The sequence below is a fragment of the Athene cunicularia genome (genome assembly GCF_003259725.1).
Source record: "Athene cunicularia isolate RWA chromosome Z unlocalized genomic scaffold, athCun1 chrZ_part3, whole genome shotgun sequence".
NCBI lineage: Eukaryota > Metazoa > Chordata > Aves > Strigiformes > Strigidae > Athene > Athene cunicularia.
In genome coordinates this window covers 7,010,358-7,026,680 of record NW_020799144.1, presented here as the reverse complement: position 1 = coordinate 7,026,680, position 16,323 = coordinate 7,010,358, and the positions used below count along the sequence as shown (strand labels likewise).

Here is a 16,323-nt window from a genome sequence, read left to right as displayed (position 1 = left end):
CAATGCTTTTACTACTACTAATAATAATAATATTTAATTAAAAGTATTTTGGTTTAAGGTCTTAAGACTTGGTTTCAAACATGGGTCAATCCAACTAACTAAACTTTTAAAGAGAGGCATTTATATTATACCAATAATCCCTTTTTAGCTCCATCTTCCAGTCATACTTGTAAAACCTGAAATGTACAGAAAGTGTAAAGGTATATAAGCGATTAAGGGGCAAAGATGCTTCCTTTTGCACTAGCCTTTAATTTTTCATTTTAAGGTAATCAGATAGTGAATTTGTGAGACATTAAACCTATTCACATTACTTGGGTTCAAAAATGGAAGTTTCTAAATTATACCCACCAGTGCAATACCAACTAAAATTGTGTAGAACTTCCTCAAGATAGGCAATGTAATACATAAAATTTTAATATCCTGTGTTGTTCTACATTTGCTGCTTACTGATGTGCATTGATTCATAATTGCAGAGGCTCATTGATTAAGGCTTTAATTCTTTTCATGCAGGATTAAAAACTATGGATTTGAATTCTGACAAAAAAGGAACCTTTTTAGTTTGTAAAGATATCATAAGCAGGTAGTAATATTCTTGATTTTTGAGAACAAAGTCTTTACTAAGGACTAATGTCAGGGAAGCTTTTGTTCATTTCCATGGGACTTTCCAGTCTGCAGTAAAAAACTCAGAATAGGTTCTACATCTTCATTCTGAGAGGGGAGAATTTTGTTCAGAAAGTAGTAAAATGCTTAGTTGTGAGGCTCAGAAGAACTTTAGAAAGCATGAAATTGTGGTTTTAATTTCTTATTTTGTTTTACAGTTTTAGAAAACTTGTTCAGAAAAATGTGTAGAAAAAATGTTTATTTTACATGTTTTAGAAAAAGGTGAGGGGGAAGGGCATAAGAAAAATAATGTCAAATTATGACTGCAGGAAAATACGAATACTTCAAGTATATAATTGAGGGGGGAAGTACAGTAATTTAAAAATTAATTTCTAAAGAAATTGCATTTGTAAACTGAGGAAGGGTAAATACTTTTTTGTAAACAGACTTTAAACAGTTATGGTTCTTCGAAGTAAAAATGTGTTTATTTTGTTCTGAGGGTAATTCTAGGGGAACTTAATTTTATTAGTATTTTGTTGGTTTTTTTAAGCCTTAGTAGATATTCCTGTGTTATTGTACATAATCAGCAAATTGGACCTGACTTCCCATGGACACACTTCTCATTAGTAATTGAATATGATTATTCTGAAAACTCTTGCTGGAAAAATCTGTGCAAAAATCTGAATGTTACTTACATGACTTTTAAAACTACCCTCCCTGGAACCATACAAACGGGTAAGTAGTCTCCAGAATTGTAATAAACCCTTGGAGTGTCATATGAGAGAAAAACATTTTCAGTTCCCTAAAATGCTAGATTGATGTGCCTGTGGAAGAGAATGAGTAATAAATTATGAAGGCTAAAGCTAAGCAAACAGAGATGTTTTTACGATACAGCAAGATAGGGAGGTATTTTTCTTAGGGTGTGATCTTAGTTTTGGCCAGGATGTAGTAGTAAATGTTGGTTGATAAAAGACTTGTGCCAAGTTCACAGGTTGTTTACAGTTGCTACAAGCTGTATCCACCCTTCCTCATCCTAAGGGAATGTGGCTGTAGATCTAAAGGAATATAAATTAAATCTTAATTTCAAAGAGATTCAGAATGATTTAATTTTGGAAAAAAAAAGAAAGTATATAATGGAAGCATTTTAATGGACATGAATAAAAGCTGCATTTTTAAGAGATGTCTATTTAAGTACCTAAATATATCTTTAGGTTTTTTGCTTATGAAACCATTTATCTTACATATACAAAATGTTTCAGGGAATTACTGCAGTTCCTTTCTACTGGAGGTACAGATTCCTTATGTATTTCTGGCAACTGAAGGTCTTCTTAATATGCCAGATATGCTTCAGCTTCTGGAATCCAAGTGAGTGAAAATAACCTTTTTACTCTTATTGACTATTTATTTTCAGTTTACCAAGACGTATCTTGTCCTACTACATCATGTAGTAGCCACCTACTTGGCTATCAGGTACATTACTGCATTTTAAGAGACAAGAAGATCATTTTTCTGTTGAAGTTGATAGCTTAATTCTATAGATACAGAGATGCCAACCAGAATAGAATTGGCTAATTTGTTTATTTCAATAATGAGCTGCACTTTTAATCACAGCAACTTTTAAAATGGTGTATTTTTCCCTGAAAATCATGTTACCCCAAAACATTTTTGCTTTAGTGCTTCTTGATGCCTGGAAGACTTAGTGTTTAATTTCTTGAAAAAATTGCTTTGGGATTTTTTTGTTTTTAACTACCATAGCTATGCTAAAAAACCAAACAACAGTAAACCAGTCTCATTTTCTGATACATCACAGCTTTTGGGAGAGGCTAAGTTAAAACCAAAAAACTACTTTGTAAAATTAAGATCTAGTATTCACTTAATTTTGAATACTCTTTAACCTGTACAAAATTTTTCATGTTTGTAAATCATTGCACATGTGCATTATTTTCTTTGACATATTTTTCTTTCATTTTGATTTCACAAAAATAAATAGCTGATAAAAGTACCTTTTATCATGGGGAGAAAAAATAAAGGAAGAAATAGGGGACAGACAGCAGCTTCTCACAAACATAGTGCCAGAGATACAGACTGTTGATTTCACCGTGTTGCTGAAGAGATATCCCTGTTTTGATCCTTCCTATACCCTCAAATCAGCTGTGAAGGCATTTTTGACCTGTGACTAATTACAATTCAATAGGGGAAAAAAAAAAAAAAAGTTTGACATCTAAAATTTGAACATTTAATTTGACATGCACTTTTAAACTTACCTGTTCAAATTCTCTATTCAGCCTGGCCATAAGTTAAATAGCAAGGAATGCATTTTGGTACTTTCTCACTAGCTCCTTTTAGCTCTGATGAAGTAAATGATGAAGTAATTAAATAGGTGATTGATGTGCAATATAGTCTTAGAAAAGCTTATAGTTCATACATATACTGTCCATACAAAATTCTGGAGGACTTAACTGCTGGCAGATTCAGGTTTAGGTCTCTTGTGTTTTGTAGGGATGAGGCCAAGTAGTGTGACAATTGTCTCTTCTAAATTTTTTCCCCCTTAGTCAGCCAAGACTCCCCAAAAGACCTAAGCATGTGATGTTCATTACATGAGTCTTTGCTAACACAGCTGGTAACAGGAGGCTGTGCTGCTGGCAGTTTTTGTTCATGCAGAAAAATTTAGGATCATACAGTCAGGAAGTTTTCACTCAGTTTGCTTTCCCTGTGCTGGACAATCATGAAAAGAAGAAAAGACATGCAATATACATTTAATTACTCAAAAGGAGTAACTGTATATCAAGGTCATAATCAGTGCAATTAGCAACATAGTTGAATTAATCCAGTAATATTTCAGTAAGTCACTGTTACATTGATGTGTATTCTTCAAATGTGTTTTAAAGTGAATTAAGCATTTGAGAAAGATCAAAGTATGGAAAGACTGTGTAACTTAAATAATTGTATTCATTGAAGTATGTTATTCTTTTCCTTTATTACTTAACTGAGATTTAATAAAATAATTTTACTTCTTCAGGTACAGCATTACCTTTGTTGAAAGAAGCAGTAGTTACTCTTTAAAGCTCTGTGGAAGTACAGATCAATATGTTGTGTTGACAATAGATGAATGTACTGCTATATTTTTGCAGGTACAAAATGAAATTCTGTTACATATTGAGTCACTTCCAGGCCATATCTGCAGCCTTCTAACATATCTTTTCTTTCTTATAATCATATTTAATTCTTGCATTGTTTCACGACACAAATTACTTCCAAATTCATTAACTCCAAAATTCTTTCTGTGCCAGCTGGTCTAGTTTAAAATGTTCTCATATCTGTACCTACATTTCTTCATAGAAGTGTAACATTTGACCTGAGATTAGATTGTATTAAATATAGTTAAAAGATGCATGCTTGAAAATAGGGTTGTATAAAAGAATATTGTAACAGCCAAGTAAATGTATCTGTGACTATATTCTCTTACCAGTGTGCATGTTAATTCCTCACATTTCAGATAGTTTTCTGAACTAGTCTAGGGAATAATTTGTCCTACTTTTAATAAAAAGTAGTCGTTTAGATAATAGCATGATGCTTAAGTTCTGGTATGCTGCAAGATGGCTTTACAGGTAGAAGAACTTCTACTGAAAGATAGACAATAAAATAATCAATTATTGCAGGCACAACACAGATAGACATTCCTACATGCTACTGCAAATGCTGCTGCAATTAGTGAGATTGAAGTGTATATGTTCAGTGTCGCTATAATATGATTGTGTAGGTTGAGTAAGTGATTCAGAGGTTTATAAAAGTATTATGCATTATTAAAGTTCTCAAAAATCTTAAGACCATTCTAAAAAGTTAGTAGTGGTGTTTCCTTTTCACAGGAGGTGAAAAAAGGTATGAAGAAGTGAATCAGTTTTTTAAAGGTCAAACAAAATAGAAGCTGGGGATACAACCTAATTTTCCTGATTCCCAGCTTTGTCTTTAATACCCATATTATTCAGCTGTATTTATGTTTGATCTAACATCTGCATAATACAGCAATGTACATTAAAAGATTGTGACAGCCATAGTAATATATTTATTTAGGTTTTGGTTTTTTTTTTTTTTACTATTCATTTTATACTAGAGTATGGAAGAATTAAAATATGAGAAATCCTGTGACAATGTAATATCTAAGCTGATGGCATTATCACTGCAATATACGTGTTGTTGGATTGTTTTCTATTCCAGAAAAGGACTGAACTTAGAGTAAGTAATAAAATTATTTTGTTGTCTTGATATTTTTAAAACAAACAACACTAAATGAATTTGCTTATTAGAACAAGCGAACACTCCTTGTTCTTTGAATTTCTCTGTAGGAACACATTTCTCTTAGAACAGTATGAATATTGTAAGCTCATATTTCTAGTGTGCTTTGGACTTTTCACTTAGTTACAGTGTTGTCATGCTCCTACTGAAAAAACTCAGTGGAATGATAGAAGTAACAGTGATCACTGGAGACGCCCAAAAAAGTTAACAAAGATGTTTTTTATGTGTTAGGATCTTTTTTTTAGTCTTACACATGAGAGAAAGAAATGGTTGTTGTAAAATTACAGGATTTGAGGCAGGTAATGCTAACGTGAGGTATATTTCAAATCAACAGGTCCAGAAATTTCACAAGTCTAAGGATATTCCAGACCACTGGAATTATTATCTATAATGGTTTGGAGTAACTTAACCACTAGAAATACATGGTTATGAACTGCTCTGTTGCCATCACTGTATCTCATTTGCAACAGGGCGACATACTCCCAGTGTTCTTGCAATCCATCAGTAGTTCTACTTTTGCTATGGAAGCACAGCTTTTCTTGATAGAGTTCATAAGCATTCTTTATTACCTATTGTGAGATTTTTTCCTATAAGCAAGTAATAAATTTTCCATACATCACCTTTCCAGTCTGCAAGATTTTTCTCCAGTGACTGACTCCGATCTAGTCCTTTTGCTCCAGGCAAGGCTTGTTTTGCTGTGGGCTGACTCAATTTTCATTCTCACAGTGCATCCTACAGCATTCAGTCACTTAATGTGTCCTAGTTCTCCTTTCACAGATACCAATGCTCAGACTGTTACTGGTATTCTGAATTCCAGGAAATTAAACAGACATTTATTAACACATGGAACAAACATTTTGGAATTATGATATGTTATTATTAAATAGTAACAGTCCAGTGAAACTTTTGTAGGTACAGGCTCGGGGGAGACACTCTACTTAACCTTGTCATAATTTATGCCACTCTGATTGAACTTACACAGAAGTCGGAAGACTTTGAAGTGAAGGTAATTTTTTTGGTAACAATATTTCTGTTTCAGTCTTCACTGTATGATGTTTATAAAGAGCTTAATCAAGTATGCATTCTACATCAAAAACATAAAAGCTCAACATTACTAAAGTGAGAGGAGCTTAATTAGTGCTGCTAGTCAGTGAAAAGACTATGTTGACTCCAGTACAAGTTGAATCAGATTCAAAGAGCAACTGAAGTGTTTTTATGACTAGGAGTCAAGAAATAAGATTGTACCTTTAATTTTATAAATTACTAGAAGCTGTATTAATCATTCTTATGTCTTAATGTGAAGTTTCAGATTGATACTATGTTACTAATGCAGTAGAAGAAAATAAAGGATAGTTTTTCTGCTGTCAGATTGTTTACCTTTTCTTTAATGTGGCAGGATAAAATAATTTTTTTTCATTATAAATCAGACAATGCAGTATCTAGAATAATCAACACTAAAAAATGAGGCAGAATTTTCATTCGGCTTACCAAGTTGATGTCTGTAACATTTTTTTTTGCATAAAATAACATCTTTTTAGGAAATTTTAGGATTTCAAATTTATCTGGTTAAATGTAGGTTAAAGAGAGGACAAAGCTTTATTCATTCCATGTACTCAGCAGTGTAGTTCGTGTGGAAATTACTTACACTTTCAAACTGTTACACATCTTAAGCTATATTAATTACCAGTGTTACCAGGAAGTCATACTATACCCATAAATTTTATCACATATAAAAGACCTGTATGATAAACTAATTTCACCTACACAGGATTTGCATAAATAAGGAATGTAATTTGTGGCCAGGCTAGTGGTCAGAGGTTGGATTTTCTCTGCTTGGTAAGCATAGATCAGGTTTAATTACTCCATATTACCAGCTGTTGTGTTCAGGGTCACCTTTAAGCTTTCCCATTTAACTTCTGTAGCAAATTAAGACATCCCTTAGTATAAGTTTTAACCAAAAGTATTATGTATCACTTTTAGGTGGTTCTTATGCCAGGGATTGAAGAGACAGCACTGGTAATTCGTCAGATTGCTGACAACATTTTGATAGCATCTAATATCAGTCCTCATGAGTGGTTGGACAAATCCTGGCTTTCTGTCTTGCCATCTGAGGTTTGCTTATCTTTCCATTAAATTACACTGTTTTCTTCCTGTTTCTCAGACTCATAAAGTTCTAAGGTTTTTTTGTTGTTCTCTTAAAATATATTATTAAAATTACTGTTATTTTATATATATATATACACACACACATTTTTTAATATATACATAAATACACACACATATATATATATATATAAAATGTTCCCATCATCCTTGTCAGCCCAATTAGGTGTAGCCTGAATTTTCCCTGTGTTTTCAGAGTTAACCCAGTAGAGAAGTTTATCCTCCACATCCCTCAGCCAGTGTGTACCGTTCTACAGTTCTAGACACTAAGTTTAAAAAACTATACAAATTGTAAAAGATAAATATAAAATTACTCACTTGGGCAGGAAGCCAAATTCATCAGTGCTAATCTATTACTGAAGTGAATGGTGCTGCTTACAGACTTGCTTTAAGTCTACTATCTACAAGATAGTAGAACTTTGTTTCACTTCTCATGCAGTAGTTGGTATTAGATATTTACAATAAATGCTGGAACAGCTCCATCAATCACAGTCAAATATATGATGTTCTTAACTTGTATATTAAGGTTTTCAAATTAAACATATGGATTTGTTTATTTTATGTGGAAGCATCGATCTCTTGTAAAGCTGAGAACCTTTTTGGCTTTTGTAAAATTCAGAAGCATTTTAGATCAGGTATTGGCATGGCCTTTCAAGTGTGGCATATTGGATTATAAACTTTCCAATTTAGAGATTAAGGATACTGGTAAAAAACTGAGAGGAGCCATTGATTGCATTTTGTCTCTGTTAAAGGTATTAGATCCTGGCATCTCTTCAGTGCAGAGCTTTGTGAAAGCCAGGAACAGGAAGCTGACATTCTTAACATGCAACAGCTCCCAACTTGCTGCCCTCATGTGACGTTCAGCGTCCCCCTAGCAACTCCTGCTTTTGGCACCTGTCTCATTGCTGTTTACAAATGTAACTTTTGTAAAACAAAAGCAGCTTTGTCAGTTTATCTTTATTTAGGTAATTCTTTTAAAAATGGAGAATAAATGGTAAATCTAGTAATGCATTTTCAAATCAAGTTTACATGAATCACTGTTTTCATCCTTTAAAATAAAAACGTCTTTAGACTGTGCTTGCTTTTTATCAAGCTATTACACAGAATTTACTCTTTTGCAAAAATGATACACTGTTACATCTGTAGCAAAAACCCCCCAACTTTTCATTGGGCTATAAAGGTGCACTGTTAGCAATCTCTGTTTCTGTGATACACTGTATGACCTATTCATAGGGATGTCATTCTGCAGAAGCAGAAAAAAAGTTTGTCGGATATCAATCTAACAAAATAATTTCCATTTCCAGACAGAGAAATGCCTGCTTACTTTTCCATGTATCAACCCTCTGGTTGCCCAGTTTATGTTAAAGAAGGCGTCTTCGCTGGAGAGGTTGTTTCTTGCAAGCTTTGATCAACTTCAGGAACTTCTGCCAGAGGTTCCAAAAAAAGTTTTAAAGGTTGGCCAGAATTAATTTATGTGTTAGATCAATCATTTTGCACTGTTGTAATACAGGTGATGCTACACGCACATTTGCTGTCATTTAAAAATTAATTATATGCTTTATCGTGTCATTCATATCTAAAATGCTAGCCTGCTAATTTGCAGCAGATTTTGTCGAGTCACCATTATGTTCATGTGAAGAGGATTAGAACATTTCCTTAACTGCAAAAATACTCATTTGATCAGTTTACTCTTCAGGCTTCATCGTATCAAGTATTATTTCAGCATACAAGCTCATATGTTTTCCTAATATTGATTTCCAGTTAAGGATTTCCAAATCTTTTCTCCCTCCCTCCCTCCCTCATCTCTAATCATGGAAAGGTCAGTTATTCTGAGTAGACAGACTGAAACTGATGCTCAATGGCATGTTGGTTTTCTATAAAATCTAGAGAAATAAGCTAGGTTTCCATTCTCCAAACAGAATGGTTCGATTTTTTTCTCTACCAGGAACATCTCATATGAATTCTGAAGCTGTAATTACTCCATTGAATCATCATCATGTTTTTTTTGACTCGGATCTTCCAAGCTGTATGCAAAAGAAATCATGTTCTTCAGAAGTAATTATGAGTAGGAGGCAGAATTTCTTTGCTGTGCCAAAGGACTGTGAAGATTTTGCTCAAAGAGATGTTATGAATTCTCATTGTGTTCAAAGACAGCCTTTCAGGGTGCACTATAGCTTTGATAATTCTTCCAAAAACTCAGAAAAAGAGTATTTCTGTACAACGTTCAGTGACTCTGCAACTCAGGAGAGATCTAAGTGTTTTCTAGAATTTAGAGACACAACATCAAAGAGCCAGGAAATTCTGATTAACCAGAACCCATGGTATGACTCTTCATCCACAGGCCCATGTGATTCATTTGCATCTGATGGTTTTCTCTCTGATTCCTTTGTTGATGCAGATGAAATAAAAAATCTGAATTTTCACCAAATAGGTAGAGAATCTGAAAGAAAGAGAAGACAAAGTTCACCATTTTTATGGACGAAAGAAAAAAATAGAACAGGTATGTTCAAAGCAAGCAGAATTGGTTGAAATTATACGTGTAACTCAATTAGAAACAGGAGTATCTGTAAGACTAGATTTTGTATTTTCTTCAAATAGTTCTTAAATCAAATCCAACCTAACAGTTGCATGTTTCTTTTACTAAAAATCTTCCTTGCATATATATTTCTTCTGTGATAAAAGTTCCTGTGTTTATTCTCTGTTTTGAGCGTAAAGAATATATATATTTTAAATAGAATTGTGTTACTGCCATTATTTTTCCTTGGTAAAATATTGAAAAGTGTAGTTCTCCGATATTGTAAGCTTCAGCTTCTTCTTTCTTTGGCAGTGCCTGAATTGTGCATAATAAACATCACAGAATTGTTTTAAAAGTTATGGGAAAGATTATTTTGTAAACATAGGTTTGGACAAAAGACGAAAGAAAAGACTAGAAAGTATTTTCTCTAAATGACTGAAAATAGATTCAGCAAATTCAGAGTGTAAAATTTAGATATGACTAATGGCTGTGTTTTGCTGTAGCCATTAATAGAGTAAGAATTTCATTCTGACATAATTCTAAGTTTCATACAGTACCCTTATTCTTGAAATATTTTTTTTAGCTAATATCTCCAGGGCTAAACTCTCCATCTTGAAGTCATTCCAAAGTATATTTCTTCAAATAGATGGTATAGTGTGTACTTCAACATTTTGTTTACATACAGTCCTTATATAAAATTTTCAAGCTTCTCTTTTTTTTTTGTCATTTTCTTATCCTTGGTTTACTTTCTCAAATATAGTTATCTGGACACCTTTTCTTTGATAAGCCATAATACATATCCATGGAGTCTTAAGAAAGCAGCACTAGTCTCTGTCAGACTGAGTATTGCTGTGTTGTATATTCTGGTATTTTTTAAATTCTTCTGCTTACCTATAGGTGAGGTGTCACATTCTTTAAAAATCTGAGGTTAAGATTCTTAAATAAAGTGCTTAACTCCCAGTACAGCTGATACAATTTATGCTTTCTCTGTTGCTGTCTGTCCTTAAAATCTCTTGGTGGTATAGCAAGGTCAGCACAGCATTAAAATGATTTCATTAATTAGATCAAAGTCATTCATGTAAACACAAGTAACTAATTGATATTAAGTTTCCTGGGCTGCTTAAGGCAATTATGGAAGTAAAGACAGGAAAAGTTAATTGGATATGGTGAACTGCTTATAATTTTCGGCCTATGTAAATTAAAATGTTCATACAGAAACTGTGAACAGACCTGTTGTCTCTCCATTGGGATTAAAATTGAGACCTGGAGTATTGCTGGGTAGCTGACAGTATTGACTCAGTATTCCAGTAAGATGACTGGCACTGCTAGTATAAAATTCTAAATACAATAGTTACAGTAGAGATCAGGGCAGATTCTTCTGGTACCACATTTTACAGTATTCTAAAAACACTGTGATCTCTGCCTGATAAGCTTTTTGTAATACTCCTGCCCAGTAGGGCAGAGGTATACTTAAATCTGAATCAAATAATAAAAAAAAAAAAGTTATTTTTGTTATAGACTTTGGAAGTATGAGCTTAGTTTACTTTATTATTCACTAGCCAGGGGAAAAAAAAAGTGTTCTAAATAGTTGTGCATGCTAAAGCAAATACATACCTTGATACAGTGAAAACCTTCTGAAGTCCCAAATTTAAGAAGTGTGAAATCCCAAGTTTAAGAAATGTGTACAGAGTCAAGTTAAAAGACACATTGGGAACCTCCAGGGATTTCTTCAGGCTTTAGATCAAACTTTCGTTAAACCACAAGCAATTAATGCCAATATACCAAGCCAGTGTTTCCACTGGAACAGATTAAATCCTTAAATCAGTGTTAAAGTTTTCTGACAGTACTTTTTGTAAACACTAAACAGAATTTTCTTACAGTAACTTATTTTGAATAAGCAATTACTCAAATATTTTGTTGTGAAAATACTTGAATCTTAAGAATGTAAGTAGCTTTTTTTAAACAACTCAGAAACATGAACAAGTCTCTGGTTAAAAAGAATTAACTTTCACAATTTCTGAATATTACTGAGTGTAATATTAATGAAATAGAAATAAGCATTAAAATCTTTACTGAAATAGTGGGATTAAGCATAGTGCATGTTGATGTATATATTTTGTATAGGTCCTGTAGTATTATTACAAGACAATATGCATAAAACTGATCAGTAGTACTAAGTAGTAGTTAATATTAGTCTGTATATGTTTAATTTTATGGCAGTTGAAACTTTTCATACAGACCATACTGGTTAAAGCTAAATTCTGTTATTGCTTCTGAGAAACACATAGTTAAGTCTGCGTACATGCTGTATTTGTAGTTTATCATACATATATTTTCTTTCCACTTCTTTTTCAGATTCAGGAAATGCAGAACTACCACAGTTTAAAAAAAGGAGACTGACATATGAAAGAGTTCCTGGAAGAAGTGATGGACAAACACATCTTAAATTCTTTTAAATGCAATGGGGTTTTTTCATACTACACATTTTAAAATTCATAAACTCTTTGAAGGGAAATATATTAGGTTTTTGTTAATTTTTAGAGAGAAGTTAGGGCTTGGGAATCCTTACTAGTTCAAGAATCTTTAGTAAGTTTTTAAAATTTTACTAAACAAACTAGTTCCTTGTACTGGAGAATTACTGCTTCTCTCTTTGTTCTCATGGGTGATAGAAAGGTAGTTGATCACTTTTCATACAAAAAATAAAATATTAATTAAAAAAACCCAGACACTGAAGCTCATAAATTTTTCAAGGCACCTGTGTTTGCTCCCTGAGCATGCAGCTTTTGACTTACAGATAGACTGGATCTGCTGGAATCCCAAGGCTTCTCCTAAAGTCTTAGAGCTTTCTTGCATTTACAGCTGTGACCCTTTGTATCTGTCCTTTGGGCTCAGTTCCCCTTCATTCCTTCTGACAGCTGCTTTAGAAACCATCTGATATGTTCATGACCTGCCTTTAGTCATAATCAAGCTACAGAAACGACCTATTTGTTTTATAGACAACATATGAAAGGTATGTTGAAATTTAGGGTTCTAATAGATTTGATTTAGATAATTAAGCCATGACCCTAGCTCTCTGCATAATCTGGTGGAGGCCATTCATCCACATTTTTCAGCTTGCTACAGTGCATCAGCAAGCAGGGAGATGAGAGTCATTGGGAGGGCAGTGCCAGATATGTAAGCTACAGCTGGAAGGGTAAGAGATGTAAAAAAAAAACCAACCAAAAAGGCAGAAGAGAGAGGATAGAAATGTACCCGAGCCCTCACTTTCCATCAAAAGATTTGGCAACAAAACTGGAAGTATGTGTGGGAGCAATGGTAGACAGCAGACATTCTGCTGCAAGAATGCATACACAGTTTGCACGCCTGCCAGCTCCAGAATGTCAGTGTCTGTTCAGCAGCCTTCAGCTGACACAGTTCAGTTTTCAAACTCACAGATCTTTATTTAAATTTAATGCAATAACAGAAAGTTAAAAAAAAAAAAAAAAAGACAAAATCCACTAAGTTTATGGTTTACGCTTGCAGTAAAATACTTTCTTGATGTTGAGCCTTCATTAAGTCCATATTCACCATTCGGATGAATAAAACCAGCACTTAGGGGTGAAAGCTTTGGTCTCGGAGAAAATGGAGTGCTAATTTTTAGCTAAGAATTCCTAAAAGCTATGATGATAGCACTAATAGTAATTTTAGTTCACAGTAATATCCCCAAATTATTTGTACACAAATGGTTTGCAAGACTTTAGAAAACACCTTTCAAGCGTAACATAAAAACTTCTAGTAGAATTTGAAAGAATCCAGTATTTCATTGTTTTGTCCAGAATAAGAGAAAGACAAATAAAAACTGCAGTTCGCTTACCATTTGTGGCCCATTTCTGTGGTCACTTTACCTAGCCATTTTCCATCTCTTTGCATCATGGGTTTGGCTCTGTTTTTCATGACTGTCTCCTAAATTGCCAGGCCCAGGAATCTGTTCTTTTAAGAGTGCAGCTCTACAAAGTCTCAGTCACGAATAACCACAGTGGAGAAAAGTATAGCTGCCACTGCCAAGCTGTGTATTTATGTCCTCCTCTCCCACAGGCGAAGGCTGACACCAGAATTTTCACATGAACAGTTGTGGAAGTCTAGCCCAGATAATCTATAGACCACTTTGAAAACAAAAGCATGTTGCCTACATTAAATATGTAATGAAACTTCAAGTGGTGTCTGCATTAAGTTTCCATCAGGTAGAAAAAATGTCAGTGTAGAGTTAGTTACTGGCAACATAGTAGAAAATAAGGAAAAGGGCTTGCAATGACCAGTTGATTTTTACTGTCTTTTTTTATGACTGTCTCTCACAGATATGTACACATTGACAATTCTCTCATATGTGTTGTTCTCTCCCCTCCTTCCATCTGTTTAATGTGAAGGAAAATTACTACTGCACTATAAAAATGCACTTCTTTTTTTAATGCTATATCATCTATAACTAAAAAGAATTAGGAAGCAACTAATTCTCAGACAGATGCAATACCAAAACTAATCACCAGTCCACAGGTAGGGACACTCCGTTCTTGGATCAAATTTGTAGACTCTTAGTGACCAGGCCGGTGAAACCTGGTGAGGTGATCTGAGACCTCAGCAGGGAGCCCTCTTGCAGGGTCTTTGGTAAAGGAAGCGAAGACGACGCTGCCCACAGTTGTCACCCCTCTGCAGATCACACCTGTTAGAGCAGGAGCAGCAAAATGCGATGCTGGTCCCTGTCTAAGCCATCCCAGCATTCAGTTCAGCAGAGCAGTGCAAACCTAGGTGCACCTGCAGCTGGAGACGAGACATCGTCCTGCTGACTGGGCAGGTGAGGGACACCCTCTGCTGCTGCCTACAGAAGCAGACAGCTGCCCAGGCTCATTTGTCAGGGTCCGTGGTTACCTCAAAACAGGGGACCTGCCAAAGCTGAGATGCTAAGATGCAGACTGCTTCATTTAGCCAACACAAAATAACCAGCAGCAGCATTCTTTGTGAAATTGACGCCTCAATGCCAACCAACCCTGCTTTGGAGCTCATTCTGACACCCGACCTTTGTCACAGACCATGCCTTGGGAGGGCAGCGGTGGCACTGCTGTCATCTTTTTTCTGGCTCTTACCCAGCCGCTCAGCTACACGCTGCCCTGAGAGCGAAGGTGTGCGGCAAGCACGCTCCTCTGCAGAGACTGGAACCTGCATCTTCTGTCAGACCGCAGAGGAACCACCACGCTCGCAGGGACACCATGGTGCGCTCCCAATCCATCTCACAACTGTCACACAGGTCTTTCTACCCGCTGCTGGAGCAAGACGTGGAGGCAGTTAGGACCCACGCAGCACTGGCAGTGCTGCTTCTCTGACACACGTTGAGAATGGTGCTTCAGCCGAGAGACACCACAGACACTGCGTGGAGCTGGGCACGGCAGCCACGAGCGACAGCAGTTGGCTGGCTGGCTAGTAGCGGCTGTGCTCTCCTGTAATCTGGCATCTCCTCATGCCAGCTCAGCAGCCACTCCAGAACCCAAGCTCCAGGTGAGGATGCAAAGCAGGAAAGCACATGCAGCAGGGGGGGCTGGGGAGAAAAACAGATCTAGGGGTGTGGGGAGGTTTTATTGTGGGAAGTAAAAGAAATACGAAGGACTTGAATGGGAGCCCCCAGCAGCCAGATGCTGGCTGTTCAAAGGCATTTGATGTATACTCTCATCCCTTTCCCTCCTCCTTGAGCATTTTGACCTTAGTCTGAGCCAACGATCACCTGTGTGCAAGTAAGAATAACCATGCTTCCTCTAGACTTCCACAGTGTGCATGGGTTGTGTTGTAAAAGAAAAACTACCATATTCAAATAGGCTACAATGAAAGGAAGCCAGAGCAAAGAAAAGCTCTGAAGAAAGGATGTTCTCTTCTGTATTTAGGGGCACAATATGTATTGGCAGTATTACGACTCATTTCAGCATCTTCCTTCACGACAGCAAGCATGAAAATCAATTTTTAAGACTGAACTGCCTGGAGGACATTCATTGCCACATTCCAGTTAACATTAATGAAAATTAAATACTCAGATTGCACCTCCTTACAGTTTCAAAATGTGTAAGTGAGCCTGATAACACTGTTACTAATTACAACAAAATAGGTAAATAACTACAAATAGGGGGTTTCTATTCATAAGACACATTTTTAAAAAATCCAACAGCAATCTTCTCTTCCCAGAAAGCCAAATAGCTTGAGCCCCGCCCCCCGCCAAATCAAAGAATCCTCTTCATTACAAGATCTGCTCTACGTTACAATTAAACAATGAGTTCAAAGCCAATAGGGAAAGGAATTTTATTTTGAAATTTCTAAAAGATGAATACAAACAATAGAAAGTAGACAAAATTAAAAACCTATTTAAAAAGTTAGTTGTCCTTGTAAAAGTGCTCTATAAAAAAAAACTGAAGGCAAATGACCAAGCACATTTAATTAAGTTTTGTGTATCGCAAACCCTGACAATTATGCATGCAACTATCTTCAGGTGTTCATGGATTTTTAGTGTCTGTTTGGTCACATTTTAAACATACCAAGGAAATTCGACCACAGCAGTACCTTTACAAATACAAATTAGAAGTATTACAGATTCAAAGTTTTGTAAGAAACACACCTTAGGAATCAAGCCTTGTGCTACACATTGTGTCCAGCAGTTTCTAATCCGTGTCATTTACAGACTTAGATGCATTTCAAAAAAACTGTGGTTGGTTCTGGGTCTTGCTAATGGAAGAAAATCC

General features: G+C 35.3%; 1 protein-coding gene across 1 annotated transcript in view; it reads left to right on the top strand.

Annotated features, from left to right (window-relative positions):
- SHOC1 (shortage in chiasmata 1) overlaps positions 1–12,027 on the top strand; it is a 55,908-nt gene extending 43,881 nt beyond the window's left edge. Inside the window, exons 18-27 of the mRNA XM_026866494.1 lie at positions 511–580; positions 1,151–1,335; positions 1,860–1,965; positions 3,620–3,731; positions 4,712–4,833; positions 5,806–5,899; positions 6,874–7,005; positions 8,361–8,510; positions 8,944–9,556; positions 11,927–12,027. Of these exons, the coding sequence (XP_026722295.1) occupies positions 511–580; positions 1,151–1,335; positions 1,860–1,965; positions 3,620–3,731; positions 4,712–4,833; positions 5,806–5,899; positions 6,874–7,005; positions 8,361–8,510; positions 8,944–9,556; positions 11,927–12,027 (1,685 nt within the window). The remainder of the gene's footprint in view (positions 1–510; positions 581–1,150; positions 1,336–1,859; positions 1,966–3,619; positions 3,732–4,711; positions 4,834–5,805; positions 5,900–6,873; positions 7,006–8,360; positions 8,511–8,943; positions 9,557–11,926) is intronic.
- The last annotated feature ends 4,296 nt before the right edge of the window (positions 12,028–16,323 follow it).